Below are 17,619 nucleotides of genomic sequence, written 5' to 3'. Positions count from 1 at the left end.
TTCTTTTCTTTTTTTTGTAGCTATTATTCTTAAAGAAGAGAGCTCACAAAAAACTGGCAGGGCAGACCTAAGATTTGACAAAGATATTCAGCTCTCCTGCGAGTGGCGGGCGCGCAGTCCCTCCTTCCACCCCTTTAATTAAATTAGATATATATATTTACAATGTACAGAGTCTCAGAAGAGGCTGTGTGTCCCGCTGCAGACAGTCCAGCCTTCCTGCAGCCTAAACAGTAAAACCAGACCCCTCTTCTTATTGTAGCCGGGTGTGTGTCCGCAGGTGTTTGTTTGTCAGGGTTTTGGGGGTTTTGGAGGTTTTGGGGTGCTAGTCGCTGTCCTCCTTGTCCTCCTGGATGGTGGTGGTGGAATGGTTGTACAATCCCTGGGCCATGAGCTGCAGCGCCAGGCCGTTCTTGTAGCCGCTGGCCTTTTTGATTTTGGCCCGCTTGTTCTGAAACCAGATCTTGATCTGGGACTCGTTGAGGTTGAGCTCCTGGGCCAGAGACTGCCGCCGCTGCTCCGTGATGTACCGGTTGGCCTGGAACTCCGTCTTCAGTCTCTGCAGCTGCTCGGCCGTGAACGCGGTGCGCGGCCGCTTGTCCTCCTTGTCGCTTTTCGTCTTTTTCAATTTCCGTGTCCTTGGGCCTACAGTGGGGACGAAAAGGAGAGAACGAGAACATAAATATTCAGGGCTAAAAAAAAAAAAATCTGGAAAAAAATAAATTCTGAAAAAAAAAAAAAAAAAAAAAAATGAATCTGAAACTTTTTGTTTTTTTGGTCATCAGTCCACATGATGCGCTCTTGGCGGAAAAAATAGGTCCAACAATGGAATAATGATATATTAGTATAGTGATTAACACATACACACACACACACACACACACACACACACACACACACATTTCCAAAAAAATGAAAGAGAGAAAAATGATAATAGAAATGATGATGATGATGGTAATAATAATAGGTCTAATAATGATAATAATAATAACAATAATAATAGTGATAATAATAATAACAATAATAATAATGATAATAATAATAATAGTAGTAATAGTAGTAATAATAATAATATAATAAGCCTACTAATAGCTATATAAGCTTACCCAAGAATAATAATATTACTACTACTACAAATAATAATAATGATAAGTTGCTCATATTTGGACTACCCACTAGGAATAATAGCCTGGTACTAATAACAACAACAAATAATAATGTTGATAAATATAATAAAAATAATAGCAATAAACGTAATAATGAGAACAACAATAATCATAATTATAATCATAATAATAATAATAAACCTATAGCATAGTCTAAGCTCAAAATAAATATTTTATTTTATTTTTAATAAAATATTAAATACAGTTAATACAGTCTTCCACAGCATATTGTTGTTATCTATAATTATAGATATATTAAACTATAGCCTATATATATTACATTTTATTTTAATAATACAACTATGCTTATGTGCATAGAGATATGAATAGGTATTGATATGCATGGCTGTGAGCTGCAGCTGCCTGTTAATAGACTCGTTATTATCTTCTTGTTATTACTGCATGAATGAAAGCTGCAGCTATAGACAATAAATCTGAATCTGTTTGATACACGAGAGACCGGAGCTGACGTGTGTTTTACCTGCTGTGATAGAGACCCAAGCAAACCCAATATTATCCAGGTTACATGCATTTTAATAGTGAGATGGTTTATAGCCTAAACATATATATATATAATAACATGGAAGAGTCCTGGGATGAAAAAGGATCTGATGTAGAAGAAGGCAGCGCAAAACTTCAGCTTTATCAACTTTTCTGGTCCAAATAAATCCGCTTTTATTTCCACCTTTATTTTAAAAGTAAAAACACTGAATTTCCTGCCTGAAGAAACGTTGTGAACTATAAAACTGAAGCTCAAAGAACAGCTAGACTTCGTGACGTCATATCAGGCCCATTCATACATATTTTATAGACTTAAACAGTATTTTCACTACTACTTCCTAGGAATATCCCAGCTAAGCTTATCTAGATTTTAGACAACTGAAATGTGATTTTATATTATGTAGCCAAAATGCGTTTATCATTCAGTCGTGAAGCTGTTATTTGCCTCTATTGTGTAACTTATATAAACTGCTGTCATTTCTCAGTTCCTGCCATGCAAATTAACAAATAACACGGACCACGTGTCAGCGTGTCAAAGTTAGCAGGGGAAAATAAATTGCATGCATGGCAAAATGAGATAATCTAAGAAAAATAAGGTCAGTTAATTAAGAAATAAATTCATTTAGATTTTTTGGGAGAATGCATGTTCTCCAAGTTAAATGTGTTTTGGACATAAATGTATTTTTGGGGTTAAAATAAATGTAATTTCCCAGTGCAGCTGGGCTGGTTGAAGTTGAGTTGGGCCAAAATAAAATGGGCGTTTAATTAATTCAAAATGTCGCCCCAACTAAGCAGGGAGGGCTGATATCCATTATTTACCTTCAGTTTCATTGTGTTTTATTCCGCCATGCTTTACTGACAGCAGCTCAGTTATTCGACCTCAGCCAGCCAGTAGAGGACAACAGGTTAGAAATAAAAAGAAACATTTTCATCATAGAGATTTCACTATGAAATGAGCCTGTATTGACGGAAAATGTCTGTTTTCGAGCCTAAAATCAAGTTTCTCAACATCACACGTGTCTCACGACGCCAAAACCTCCCAGGCTTGTGCTGCTGTCATCTTTATACAATCCACAGTCCTATAGGAGAAATATGGGCCAACTGCTTATGTAAATTTAACAAGGCCTATTGTGCGTAAAAGTGACTTAACTTACTCAATAAATCAGGCAGCACCGGCTTAATAGCAGATTTATATTTTGACTTAACCTGCAAGTTCATGCATGTGCAGATCAAATACAGCATGCAAATCAGGCATAGAAACGCATAAAAACGCATATGGGACTCTCTTAACTCTATATACATTTTTCTCTTTAAAGCTTAAAATAAAAGTTATTAATACATAGTGAATTATACCTTTGCTACAGTTTATTTTTGGTCTAAATATTCCATTTACCCTGATCCAAATAAAAGTGACCCGTTACAAAAGACTAAATTCTCCCAGATGGAGGGAAATTGTGTTTTTTACAGTGTTTTTTAAAAAAAAAAAGTTTTACAACTCTGCAAGATAGCTTTACACAACTTATAATATCACGGTTATTATGAATGATCGTGTGTTTAACATTTATGATTTTCTTACACTTGTTAACAGCTCCTGGTTTGGTTCACTGCATCCATGCGTAAAACAAAAACAAACGTCTGAAGTTGGCTTTCCAGGCAAAATAAAGCTATTCTGTTTAATAATGCAATGAAATTCTTCCTTGAATAGGCCTATTAGAGCGTGTAATGTTAAAATAAGCAGATAGTGTGCTAAATAGTAGGCTAAATTTAAATATTGGCCATTTAAATGCTTAAACGGTTTAATAAACAGTGTAAACCCTCCGAAGGCGACCATGCTTTTATTTTTCTGTTGTAAGCAGTCATAGTGGGAAATAAAAAGGAGGGTAAACTCTGACCTGCAGGCTGTGATCATCATATAGAAAACAACCACCAATATGAACACAAATCAATTCATTTATGTTTTTTTCACCATTAAAATAGGCTACAGTATCTTTATATAACTTATGTTTGATCGCAGGACTAATATGATGTATACTTTGAATTTAGCTCATAAAGATTTAGCTTTAAAGGAGAGTAAACCTCCAGCCGGTGTCCTATACAAAAAAATAACATTTATTTTCAGAAAATAATTAATTTATGCTTTATTTCCTTAAAAGACCCTCTCTTCATATAACTTACACCAGTTTGATTCTACTTACTAAAACGTGTACCTCACAGTAATTTACGTCAGGCTAAAAGGGGATTCAACTATTCCACGAATAAAAAAGGTTAAAGAGAGTTTTAGGCGGGTTTACTCTCCACTGCCCCCCTAACCGTGTTATTATTCCTCCATTAGACTATAAGACCAATTCTCCCCTGATTTTTTGTTTTTGTTCATGAAACTATTGCCTTACCAGATGAGGGCCTGTCCGAGTACCGGGTGCAGTAGACCCAGGCAGGCCAGAGCAGCGGCTGGCTCTCCGGTGCGGGCGCCGCGGTGCCGTTCAGCACCACCACCGAGGAGGAGGTGTTCTCCCCGCCACCACCAGTCCTCTCCTCGGCTTTGGCCCCGCTGCTGCCGCCGGTGTTGTTGGCGCCGCCGCCGCCGCCGCCGCTGTTGCTCTTTTTGGGACTCGCCAACGAGGTGGAGGAGGCGGAGGACGAAGTGCTGTCGCTGCTGCAGTTGGAGTCCTGGCACGGCGTCCCGGGATGGCTCGGCCTGCTGACCACCATCACCGGGTGGACGCGCTCCCGACCGGAGGTCTGCGCCCTCTCCCTCGCCGCCCCCAAGCCGTGCTCCTTCTTGCAGCCGAAGTCCGGCCGCAAAATGTTGTCAATGAAAAAGTTGGTGGTTCTGTGGGCCTGCTGCGCGACCTGCAGCGGCAGGATGGGCGGCGAGGGCAGGCTGGGGGACGGAGAGACGCTTTCTCCTTCGCTGCTATCCGGGCTGTTGAGATCCCGCTGCTCCTCCATCGCTGCTCCTCTGAAGAACGTGGCTTCTGTTTTCTCAATCCAATTCCACTTTGTTGGCCTGTTTGTATCCAAAATGTGACCGCAGGACGCACTAAAACATAGTTATTTTCTATCCGGAATATTGCTCGTTGCTACAATTATTCTCAAATCGTGGACATCCTGCTTGCGTAAAGGCGCTCCGGCGCGTCATGGTCGGTGACTTACTATCAGACTGGCTACGGTTGGTGTTGCGCACCGCTCTCACACACCCAGAGCTTTTCACCGCTGTATGACAGTCGGATCTTCACAAAGTCTTCACATCACATCACCGTGTCCACACACACACACACACACACCCCCCCCACACACACGCACACACACACACACCGGAGGCGCATGAATAACATCCAAAGCGCAGCGGGCCAATCGCTGGCCGGGACACTTTTGGACATGGGGTGACGACGTCCAATAATGTCAAGCGTCTCTGAGCCAAGAGGGGAGCTGTGGAGCACCAAACAGCTTCACAGAAAAACCAAACAAGAGATTATCACTGCTACGTGCCTTCAGCCTTGTTAGCCTGTATCTGTTACATCTTACACAGCCGAGGCAGAGGAGGAGAGCAGGAATTAGACAAATACACACTGCGACGAGCCAGGGTCAGGACTGATTTCTGGATGATGTTCAACTATTCACCTCGAATTTTTTATTTTTTTTTATTGGACAGGGGCTTTGGAGAGATAGATTAACCCTGGACGCAATACCAGATTTACAGTAAAACAACAAGATTTAGATATTTCTAAAGATTTTGGCCCATTTTCTTGTAAAATGACACGAATAATCCTGTATCCAAAACATCCTACAGAATATCATCTTATGTGGGCTAGTCTAAACTTGGGGTATATTACGCACTCAGCAAAATGGGCCTATTACACACGCGCGCGCGCACACACACACACACTGAACACACACTGAACCGGTGAACACACACAGAACACCATTCTCACAGGACATAGTCATACCTCAGGCCTACAACTGCACACACAACCTACATCACACACACACACACACACACACGCACACACACACACGCACACACACACGCACACACACACACACACACACACACACCTCCCCCCCGTCCTAATCACGTTATTTTATGTTTTATTCCGATGCAGCCTGCAGCAAAACTAAAAACCCTTACATCTTCATCTTCAAACCTGTGCGTCCATCTCACACAGCTACACCTTCAGCTTTGATACCCCCCCCCCCCCCCCCCCCCCAACACACACACACACACACACACACACACACACACACACTGTGTTTTCTGTTTTTTTGTTTCCCTCCAAGGTAGCCATTGTCAGCCGAAATTGTTTTCCACGCCGAGAAACAGGCTCTTATCTCGGCCGCAGAGTGACGCGGTGAGAGAGCGGCTGCCGGCGGATAATTTATAGGTTTTAATTACTCCTTATTCCGCCTGATCAGCCGGACGTTCATCACCTGGCTGCGGGAGAAAGCGGCTCAAAGCCTCTGTCATCGTCACCGCGCGGAACACTTCATCACAGAGCGCGCGCGCGGGCCGGGCCGATATAATATAATAATATAATGCAACATAATAGACACGCTGCAGAGGAGCGCGTCGTTTTCAAGGTGTTGATAAAAGCCCGCTGTATAATACGGCCGCTCCGTGGAGACTGCATGCAGGAATGACTTTATTGGTGTAATTCATATATTTTTTATTTTTTATTTTTTTTTGTAAATTCCTCTGAGGCCCCACGTGCGTGTTTACACCCAGAATGGACACATGCCTGTTTTTTTTATGTCTAGTGTAATGAAATGATCTAAAATGACGAAAAATTACTATAATTTTCCTATAATATTCCATTCCTATAGGGATTTACAGTTTGTCTGCTGTATAGTGAGTTTGCAGTGATCTTAGTGACCTATAATATTCCTATAATAATCCTATGATAATCCTATAGGGACTCATACTGTCTGTGGTACTCAGTAGTTAGTTTATAGTGGCCTTAGTGGTCTTTATGGTATTTATCTCCTATAGTATCACCATCATATTCCTATAATAATCCTATAGGGACCTACAGTGTCTCTGTGGTATACTGAGTTTATATTGACATTAATGGACTTTATCAACCTATAGTATCACTATAATATTCGTATAGGGACTTACTGTGTCTCTGTGCGAGTTTATATTGACATTAATGAACTATATGGTATTTATCAACCTATAGTATTCCTATAATATTCCTGTGGGACTTACTGTATGTCTGTTGTATAGTGAGTTTATAGTGGCTTTAGTGGATTTATCTCCTCTAGTACCACTATAGGATTCCTATAATGTTCCTATGGGGAATGTGAGGTCTGTAATTTTGCTGTGATTTTGTATAGTGTCTTCATAGAAACTATTATAGGATTATTATAGATGTTTTTTTATACTCGGCTCAGCTACCTGCACTTAAATCAAGATGTTCGTCAAAATATTATCAGTCACCATACAGGCAATATGAGGCCTACAGTATTGTTTTCATGAAAAATGTGCCGAAATTCGACATATCAACAAATAATTAGAGAACAGAGCAGAAAATTGAGTTTTTGCAGCCAAATGCCGTTTCCCTTTAGACTGTTTAAACCCAGTTAGTCTTGTACTGGGAGAGAAGTGGATTAGCTCCAAGGTGAAGCAGATAAGAGCCGCTGATGGATGAAGATTTGCTCATTTTATTTCCTGTCCGTCACCTTCTCTCACCATGGGAAACACTGGCTGTAATTCACCAGGTTTTGGCATTCATTCTGACACCTGGTCGCTCATTTTTTTTTTTTAGGTTTAAGATTAAGATTAAAATTGAGATCAACTTTATTGTCGCTGCAGGGACATTTGTGTTGGATATCTGGGACTTCACACAGCATCAAACAGCAGCAGAGGATAAAAAACATCACGCAGGATGAAAGAAGAATAATTAAAAACGAATTAGTCCATTAGATAAAAACACATCATACACACATGCACACGTTTAAGCTTTTTCGTTGTAGCATGGTGTAGTCTAAAGATACTCTCTAACGTTATTCAGGCTACGTTATTTAAGTAGAAAATAACACAAATTTTCCCGTTTGCAGTGCATTTTCTAGAATTATGGGCTCTTTAAATAAATGTTAAAGCTGTGAATGAAACAGTCTGAAATTCTCCCGCCGGGTTTGATCTGAAGCAGCTCTGAATAAAACTAAAACAGGCTCTAATGCTGCAGAAAAGTGTCTTCTTCATATCAAAGATTATATATGCCGTTTGAAATAATAAATACTCACTGATTACTCCAGTTCCGCCGGCACTGCGGGAAGTCTCAGTTCATCTTTTGTTTAAAAAAAACGGAATTATTTGTTATTTCGGTGAATAGTTTGTGAGATTTTAAACGCACTAAACTCTTGACTTCCCTTGTTCTTACCTGATCAGCTTTGGAAGTTCACTTTCCTCAAGAGCTTTGAGGCTGAGAAAGTATTTATTATAATACAGTGATACATGTGTGGATATTTAAGGGGGAGATTTAGGCTGCAGTTGTGTGAGAGCTCAGTAAAGTCTGAGGCATCCCAGGGGGAAAGAGAGGAAAAGGTTTGAGGAGAGCAGAAGGGAGGGAGGTGATCTAATTTCCACTACAGTTACTCACATTTTTTCCAATCCTAAAACCCACGTGTCTCCTGCCAGTCTGTTAAATCCACCTGATCAGTCTGCTTTACACGCAGGAATATCACCTCTTCACCAATATGAGAGATAAATAAAAGAGTTTATATAGAAATAACAGCTTACTTTACCAGAAACCAGGACTGCATGGAGGGCGAACCCACCTCAACTCACTTTACACACATTTTTAGCCTGATATAATTCTTTATTATGTAAATTCATTGTGTAAGTAGAATCGAAGTCATGTAAGTTATATGAAGATGGAGTTTCAGTAGAAAATGTAAAATATCATTCATTTTTTGTCAGTATTGCTGGCTGTTTGCCTTATTATTACACTTTATTATTACAGTTTACCCACTTTTTTATTCACCACTAATCACTGCCAAAATTACTAGAGAAGATACAGAAAAGAAGATAAATATCATTATAAAATATATATTTCAGGAACCGTTCATGCACTATTTAGCAACTATATTAATTCTGACTTACATTCATGGTATTTCATTTTTAAATAAAAGCTGCAAAAGTAAAGTCGCGTCTCCTGCTCGGGCGATGATGGCAAACTAAAAGAAAAAATGAATTCTTGGTGTGAATTTGAGTCACAGTAGAAGCCAATGGTGAATTTAGAGATGAATCATGTCGAGCTGGTCATCCTGGAAAAAAACGACGACTGGTGATATCACACTAAAATATGAACAACCATCACTTTTAATCTCATATATTAATGCTCCACTCCACTTCTGCAGCCCGCACACACTGACACAGTCCGATCCTGAAGTGAGCGACACGCAGCAGGAGAAAGTTAGATCAGGACGCCATCGTGTGGCCATTCAGAGTAACACAGGTATAAATAACAATAAATAAATATTCCTATAATATTCCAATAGGGACTGAGAGTGTGTCTGTGGTACTATTCTGTAATTAATTTATGTTACTTTATCATACTTTTTGGTATACTTGCTATCTTCTATGGTACTAAATAATGACTTTCTTTTAGTTTATCACACTTAGTGGTACTTTCTGTCTTCTAGTGACTTAAAGTGTGTCTGTCAATAGTGAGTTTCTGGTGACTTTATCATACTTTGTGGTACGTATGGTATCACTATATTATTCCTATAATATTCATATTGGGACTTCTAGTAGCCTACTCAAAAGTGAGTTTATGGTTCCCTTAGTTTCCTTAGTTTGTGGTGCTTTCTCTCCCTTATATCACTACAGTATTCCTGTAGTAATCCTATAATGCTATAGGGACTTGAAGTGTGTCTGTTGTACTCAACAACAACAACAACAACAACAACAACAACAACAACAACAACTAGAAGGGCACTCGGAGAGCGCAGACCTCCGCCAAGGTGCGTGCTATTATTGCTTATTCGTGAGTTGGATCCGGATCCGCTCCAAAATTTAACGGGTTCTTCCTTGGCCCATGCTGCACCCTTCCACGAAGTTTCATGAAAATCGGGCCAGTAGTTTTTCCGTAATCCTGCTAACAGACAAACAAACAAACAAACAAACAAACAAACAAACAAACGGCACCGAAAGCATAACCTCCTTGGCGGAGGTAATAATAACCTGTATTTGTATAACACCTTTCATACACAACATGCAACTCAAAGTACTTTACATCAATAGAAGGCAATCAAATTATAAAAGAACAAGCAGAATGCACTGCATTAAACAAATAAAATCAAGTAAAAACAGAAAGATAAGAATATGCAAATAAAAGGAAAATAGACAAAGTGAATTGCATTAAAAGAACACAACTTAAACAGTTAAAATGAAGGCTGTTTTGTTTTTCGTGTCACTATAAGATTCCTTTAGGGACTTAAATTTTGCTGTGACATTTGATTTGATTTGATTTATTTATTTAATTATGACAGTGCATATTAATGAATATTTTAAACCAAATGTAAATATGGCAGATTTAGCCACCAGGCTAATTTTCATCTGTTGTCCCTCGGCAGGTTAAAAAACATGTCACAGCTTAATGAATCTACATAAAATAATGACAGTATAGCCTATTAAAAAGATAGGAAGGGGGAAAAAATAGGGAGAGAAAAAAATCAACACCCATCATAACCACTCAAATGAGTTTGTATAGCATTTTTGTACTAAATGACGATAGGATTACTACAGGTCTTTTTCGTTAAGATACATTTGAACTTGATATTTTTGGTTTCATGATGAGAGTAAATGACAAACTGATTTATTTTGGTTACATTTGGAAACTTGATTGCACCACATCACTCAATCAGCAGTGCAGTTACAGGGAAAAAAAAACAGGAAGAATAAGAAAAATGACACATGGGCAAGTCACAATAACACAATGTTTTCTTTCAGCTATGATTCATTTCATTTGTGGATAGCTTTGACCGCAGTGCTGGAAGTCCACACAGTAGACCTACAGTATATTAAAAGCAGGAGAAACAGATCAGGATCACACATACTGAGAGAGTAAAGTATGAAGTCAGAGAAGTATACAAAAAAACCTTCAAATTTGCATGTCCCTTTTCTGTTTTTTATATGCCAAAATCCTTTAAAACAAACCCAAAACAAGCAGAACTGCAGCTCTACTCAAACTGAAATTTACATCAATTACTTATTCAAATACAAGTAATCCTTTGAATATTGCAAGATTTTCCAATGACCCAGATGCAGGAATAATATATAATGTTATAGACATTATACTAATGTCTCAAAATTAGTGTGGTAAAGATTTATCGCTGTTAAAATGCTTCATGTATCATCTTTAAGGAGCTTGAACGTGTGTGATTTCTGTGCTGACCTGATTTCCTTCAAGGCAGTAAACTGTGAAACCAAATGGGGTTTCTAGTGTGTTTTCAATGTGTTTTGGGGTCAAAAGAGGAGGAAAAATAATATGAAATATAATTCCACTTCCACACCTTTCTAATAGCGACTTATTTAAAAATGACAGCGTTTCGATCCCGCTGGGATCTTTGTCAGGTCAAAACAGAAGGACACTGGAGGTCAAAAGGAAATTCAGGCTTTCAAAACAACCGTGAGAAGAAGTTAAAACGTGTTTCCTTCCTGTTTACAGTTCACTGCACTCCACATCCACTTTACATTCACACTAAAAGCTGACGCTCTTATCCAGCGCGACTTCAAACAAGTCCAGCAGTAGAATAAGCTTCAATTCCTACATCTCCAGCATTACGGGGCACCAACAGTAAGTTCAAAGGTCAGAGTCACAGTGCCATGACACTATTGATGTGACCAAGAACGATAGAGAAGTGCTTGGAAAGAATGAGGAAGTGAAATGACAGAAATAAACACTGAAGAGAGAGGTAGAAAGGATTTTTAAAGTGAGAGGAGGAGGAAGATGGAGGCTGATTTTGCTCCATCTGTTACTACACATCAGAGGTGGGGACTCGAGTCACATGACCTGGACTCAGACTCAAGTCACAATTTTACTTGCTTGAGATTTGACTTGATGCATGAAGACAATACTTGAGACTTGACTTGACTTGGGTTCTGGTGACTTGGGACTTGACTCTGACTTGTACTTTGATGACTTGAAAAGGTTTCTAAAGTCTTGACTTGAGATCTTGTGTTTGTGTAAATGACTCAGATTGAAAGTGATGAGATTTGTTCCAGCGGACGACTGAATTTAAATTCTGTTTTCTGAATTTGTATGGAATGATTGAATTAATTGAAGTTGAAACTGATTATAGAAATCAAACTCATGATGCTCTTACCAAGTTTTTATCCTATTAAAACCATATTGCATTGAAAAGTCCTAGATATTTAGTTGTCTTTAAGATATTAAATTGATACTGGACTCTTGATTTGTTCTGACTTGACTTGCTGTTCTACATTTAGACTTGAGACTTGACATTAATGACATGGACTTGACTTTGTAATCTACATTTAGACTTGAGACTTGACATTAATGACATGGACTTGACTTTGTAATCTACATTTAGACTTGAGACTTGACATTAATGACATGGACTTGACTTTGTAATCTACATTTAGACTTGGGTCTTGACTTGAGACCTGTGCCTCAAGACTTGAGACTGACTTGGGACTCAAGCAAAGTTGACTTGGTCACACCTCTGTCTTGGAGGTTTATGTTTTTATTGTACTTGGTCCCTGTTAAATAAACTTGTTGAAGAAATGTTCTGGAGTCAGAGGTTCGTCTTACTTGAATATATATTTATTGAAAGGAGAGTCTTGCAAGAGGAAGAGATGCGCACAGCAGGAGGCTACGTACACTTCTTCAAAGAGGAAGAGATTGAACCAGTCCTTTATGTATCTTCCAAGGTACAGAATGTGCTGACATTAAAACAGGTCACCAAAGTAGAGTATAAGCAAGACATGTTATGTCTTAAGATGTAGGATACTTAAGGTAAATACTGAAAATAAACTAGAGTCACACTTCAGTAGTGTGAACATCGTCCCAGATTATCGGTTCAGAATCTGAATCAGAATCATTATGATAAAATGGAGCCCAGTCCATTTCCGAGGACGAACCTATAGCCAATGAGGCGTCCTCATTGCTGTCCATTGAGGCAAACTGAACATTCTGGACAACAAACTGACGAGCTGGTTTCTGCATGAGAGACAACAGGAGAGAGACACTACATTTGATAACCACCACCACACTGACCAGGACCACAAAACCTATGATCAAGGGCTGAAATATCAACCACAATTTAGGACCGAGAGTCAGTTTAAGCCAATCAACGAGATCCCCTCTCCTGAAGTATGCGGAATATGAGCACAAACATAACATTCAGACCTCTTAAGGGTGTGAGCAAAATCATGAATCAATTTCATGTACAGATTAGTATACGGAACCCCATTAGCATTTGTTTGAGACGAGATCGTGTCCTCTGGAGCCGAACGACTGGACCTTTCCCGTTTGATCAACCTGGAGTTGGAGTCCTGAGTCTTTTCCGGAAACGGCGTTGTTCGTCGTTGGATGTTGGTTTGGAGAACCCTTTCCCCTAAGGTCCTCCTCAAATAGGATGAGTATCACTCCTGCGCTGAGGATCCCGAAGAGGATGCAACAGATGGTTGCACTGCAGTCCCAGGCTCTGCTGGCCCCGAACCGGTGCATGGTGCTCTGCGGCAACGTGTGGCGTGAATCCACTCAGCTCTGCCTTCCACCTTTACTGCCGTCCTGGTGGTCAACAGCACCTGGTATGGTCCTTTCCACCTAGGGGAGAGAGAGACTTTATTTAGTGTTTTTACAAGAACAAAGGCTGGAAGGGATGTGTTGGTTCTTCCCCGGGTTCCGGTAACCTAGAGGAAACCTGCAAGTGATGTTTTCTCAAAATGTTAGTCAGAGAGAGTATGTAGTCCCTCATGACCTCTTCCGTCCATATCAGGGTAGCTCTGTGGGGTGTTAATGGCGGGCTTGCCCCTGTAGTCATTGGCCACCCCATCAGAACTTCATGTGGACTTAAACCTGTAGTTCTGTTTGATGTGTTCCTGATTGAATAAAGCACAAGCGGCAATGCATCTGGCCATTTCAGTCCTGTTGCCTGGACAGTTTTAGTTAGCCTTTCTTTTATAACTCCATTCATCCTTTCTACCTGGCCAGAGCTTGGTGGGTGATAAGGGATATGCAATTTCCAATCTATCCCTAACACCTGACACATCTGTTGTGTCACTTTGGAGGTGAATGGGGTGCCTCTGTCACTATTTATGCCTTTTGGAATACCAAATCTTGGCACAATGTCTTTCATGAGGCACTTTACCACCGTAGCGGCATCTTCCTTCCTAGTGGGGAAAGCTTCTACCCATTTGGAAAACATATCCACACATACTAAAAGGTATTTGAAACCCTGAACTGGTGGCATGTGTGAGAAATCTATTTGCATATTTACAAACGGACCTGATGGAGGTGGCAAGTGGTCATGTTTTATCGTCTCTTTACCTCTGTTATTCTGTAGACAGATCATACATCGTGATACTACAGACTGAGTTGCTGCTGTTATTCCTGGTGCAAACCATTGAGACTGAAGGATATGATTCATCCCCCCTTTTCCTACATGTGTGGGTCCATGGGCAACCCGGGCCAACACATGGAGGAGAGAACGGGGACACACAACCCTACCATCAGGGTGGAGCCACAAGCTAGACTCCTTGTTTAAACCACAACCTTTCCTAATCCATATCTCCTTCTCTTTTTTGTCAGCACTGGATTGGGCACCAGCTACATCATTTAAAGAAAGGATGGGCATCAGGGTAGGAGTAGTCTTAGAAAGTTGTTTCACCATGGAGGTTGCGGAAAGGGCGGCCGCATTACCCTTTGTAACTGGATCAGAAGCACCTGTGTGAGCCTCACATTTTACAATCACTAACTGGGCTGGCAGCAAAATCGCGTCAAGCAGATTATGAATCAACATTCCGTGTTGTATTGGTTTCCCCGATGAAGTTACAAACCCTCTCATTTTCCATAACATGCCAAAGTCATGGGCCGCTCCAAAAGCGTACCTAGAGTCAGTGTATATCGTTGCAGATTTACCTTTAGCCAACATACACGCCCGTGTTAGAGCAAAAACCTCAGCTACCTGCACAGATGTACCTGCAGGTAACCCCTGAGCTTCGAGAACATTAAAATCATCAACAATGGCATATCCAGCAATGTGGTTGCTGTCAGAGGGTCTGGATGCAGACCCGTCAGTATAGAGAATCAAATCACAATTGTCAATTGGGGTTTGTAACAAATCAGGATGCGGTGAAGTGCATGTATCAACAACGTGAGCGCAATCATGTGTTAGCATATCATCAGAACCCTCAACCATAGGTACAAACGTGGCTGGGTTCAGAGGTGGAGCCCGTTTGACTGTGATGTTGGAGCTGGCCAGTATCGCGGTTTCATAACCCGAGCAGCGCGTGACAGACACATGTTGAGTGGCAGATGTGGTGAGAAGGTGAACTACTGCGTGTGGAGCAAATACAATGCAATCGTGAGCCAAAACAATCACTGAGGACTTTTCAATCATCAAAGCTACTGCTGCAATAGACCTAAGACAAGACGGCAACCCAGCAGCCACAGGACAGAGTTTAACTGAGTAGTATGCTACCGGTCTGTAGTTTGTGCCATGTTTCTGAGTGAGAATCCCTGTAGCAAACCCATCTCGTTCATGAACATGTAGATGGAAAGGCAATTTGTAGTCTGGCAGTCCTAGTGCTGGAGCAGCGATGAGTGCCTGTTTCAGAACATTTAAGGCATCATTCATCTCAGGGGACCACTGGATTCTGTCTGGCTGGTGATGGAGTCGAAACGACTGTAATCATGAATCCAATGTCTGCAGTAATTTGTCATCCCCAGAAATGACAACATACTTGTCTTTGTATCAGGGGGTGGAGTGAACGCAAAACCTTCACCCTTTCAGGAGACAGCAGCCTCTGTCCCTGGCTCAACACATGTCCCAGGTATGAAACAGTAGGTAAACAAAACTGCAACTTGGCCAGCGAAGCCCGATGACCTTTCTCTGCAAGACAGTTCAAGAGGATGACAGAATCAGTTTCACAAGCCTCTTTGGTGGGAGAGGCTATCAGCAGATCGTCCGCATACTGCAACAACGCACTTCCTCCAGGGAACTGGAGATGTTCCAGATCACGCCTGACGGCGGCCGCATACACAGCAGGACTCTCAGTGTAACCCTGGGGGAGTCTTGTCCAGGTGTATAGTTTGTTTTGAAACGTGAACGCAAACAAATATTGGCTTTCTGGATGCAACGGAATAGAAAAGAAAGCAGAGCATAAGTCCACCACAGTATAAAATTTAGAATCTACCAGTAAGGAAGTCAAAATGGTGTTAGTATCTGCCACTATGGGTGTCATGGGAATGACCACGTCATTTACCTTTTTTAAATCTTGCACAAATCTCCAAACATCTGGTCTGCCAGGCTTTGGAATTGGGAGAATTGGGGTATTACATGGACTTACAGTCTCTACAAGGACCCCCTGTGCCAACAAAGAGTCTATTACAGGTTTGATTCCTTGCACAGCTTTGTGAGGTAAATTATATTGTTTCTGACATGGCATTTGAACACTGGCGTGCAACATAACTTTATGAGGTGGTGCTGATTTTACGAAACCCACGTGATTACTGTGTTTGGCCCACAATTCTTCAGGGACTTTTGAAAGTGCCAATTGAGGTTTGAAGCAAGGTGATGATACCGGTGACAGGTGGTGGGGCGGCTGTGGCTCAGGAGGGGCTAGAGCGGGTCGTCCACTAATCAGAAGGTCGGTGGTTCGATCCCGGCTCTTCCAGTCCGCATGTCGAAGTGTCTTTGGGCAAGATACTGAACCCCAAATTGCTCCCGATGGTTGCGCCAGCACCCTGCGTGGTAGCTTGCCGCCATCGGTGTGTGAATGTAGGCATATTATAAAGCGCTATATAAATGCAGTCCATTTACCATGGTAACACATGAAGAAATTCCGAATTTAAGTCTGACTGGGGAGGTAATGTAAGCAATGCTGGCAGTGATTGATTCTGTTGTTGTTGCGATCTGTTTTTAGATCTACAGTCCCGCGCCCAGTAGGGCTGGGTTTAAAAAATCGATTTTCCGATTCAAATCGATCTTCATTTGAATGATCCGATATCGATTCATAAAATCCCGAGATCGATCTTTTAATATATGCCCAATATATGCCTGTAGAGTCTGTAGAGTTGCACAACTTGCTAGCGCCGGCTGCCTGCTATTTAGCCATCTACTCACATCTGTCTGGCCGGCTGCTTTTACAACTGAATGTCACTAAATGTTCACACTACCAGAATTTGGTGGGGACAACAGAATTTTTGAATGAGAGTGACTGCGCATGTCTGGTAGCCTACATACTGGAGCAGACTGAAGTACGGTAAAATAACTAGACTCAGACTGTCTGTACGGGTAACAGGAGTCACTCCACTCCTCCGATCTCACGATGGCTGGAAATAATGTCTGTAACGTTTACTTCAGACCAATATGGCGGCTACCATCGCCTGTATTTTCAGTTTATTTGACACCAGTAACACCAGTAACCAGAGGCGTCAGTTTATCCATAAGATCTTAATAAACCGCCATTGACAGCGGCGTCATATTCTCTTTTTCCATCGCAGGAACTTCATACTTTTAACAGCAACATTTGGGCTGAAGGCCGCAGAACTGGAACAACCGCAATGTTGAGGAAACAGACTGGATCGAAAAATTGAGAATATCTCACAACACTTACCTCTATCTCTTTCAAATTGAGGATGATAATGTTACATAACGAGTGTTGAGCCTTAACGTCACGTAACAACCAGCTGTCCGGTCCCGTTCTGGTTCACACTACTCAGACTAACCGAATCCGCTCTCAAATTCAGTATCAGTACCTGAA

The 17,619-nt window shown here is 41.0% G+C and overlaps 1 protein-coding gene across 1 annotated transcript; it reads right to left on the bottom strand.

The window, feature by feature from the left end:
* Positions 1–322: 322 nt before the first annotated feature.
* Positions 323–4,613, bottom strand: en1a (engrailed homeobox 1a). Its single transcript, XM_078286219.1, has 2 exons — positions 4,055–4,613; positions 323–642 (listed from the first exon to the last, which is right to left on the bottom strand). The coding sequence occupies exons 1-2, from the start codon at positions 4,611–4,613 to the stop codon at positions 323–325; spliced, it is 879 nt and encodes a 292-aa protein (XP_078142345.1).
* Positions 4,614–17,619: the final 13,006 nt, after the last annotated feature.

Source organism: Centroberyx gerrardi, chromosome 10 (genome assembly GCF_048128805.1).
Source record: "Centroberyx gerrardi isolate f3 chromosome 10, fCenGer3.hap1.cur.20231027, whole genome shotgun sequence".
Classification (NCBI taxonomy): Eukaryota; Metazoa; Chordata; class Actinopteri; order Beryciformes; family Berycidae; genus Centroberyx; species Centroberyx gerrardi.
Note: the sequence above shows the minus strand (reverse complement) of the source record. Positions and strands in the feature narration are given on the sequence as shown.

Bases quoted from the DNA above. Each gene is read 5' to 3' on its own strand.
- en1a (XM_078286219.1), bottom strand. From the start codon at position 4,613: ATGGAGGAGCAGCGGGATCTCAACAGCCCGGATAGCAGCGAAGGAGAA. The intron at 643-4,054 runs GTAAGGCAATAG...TCCCCACTGTAG, and splicing joins CTCGGACAGGCCCTCATCTG to GCCCAAGGACACGGAAATTG.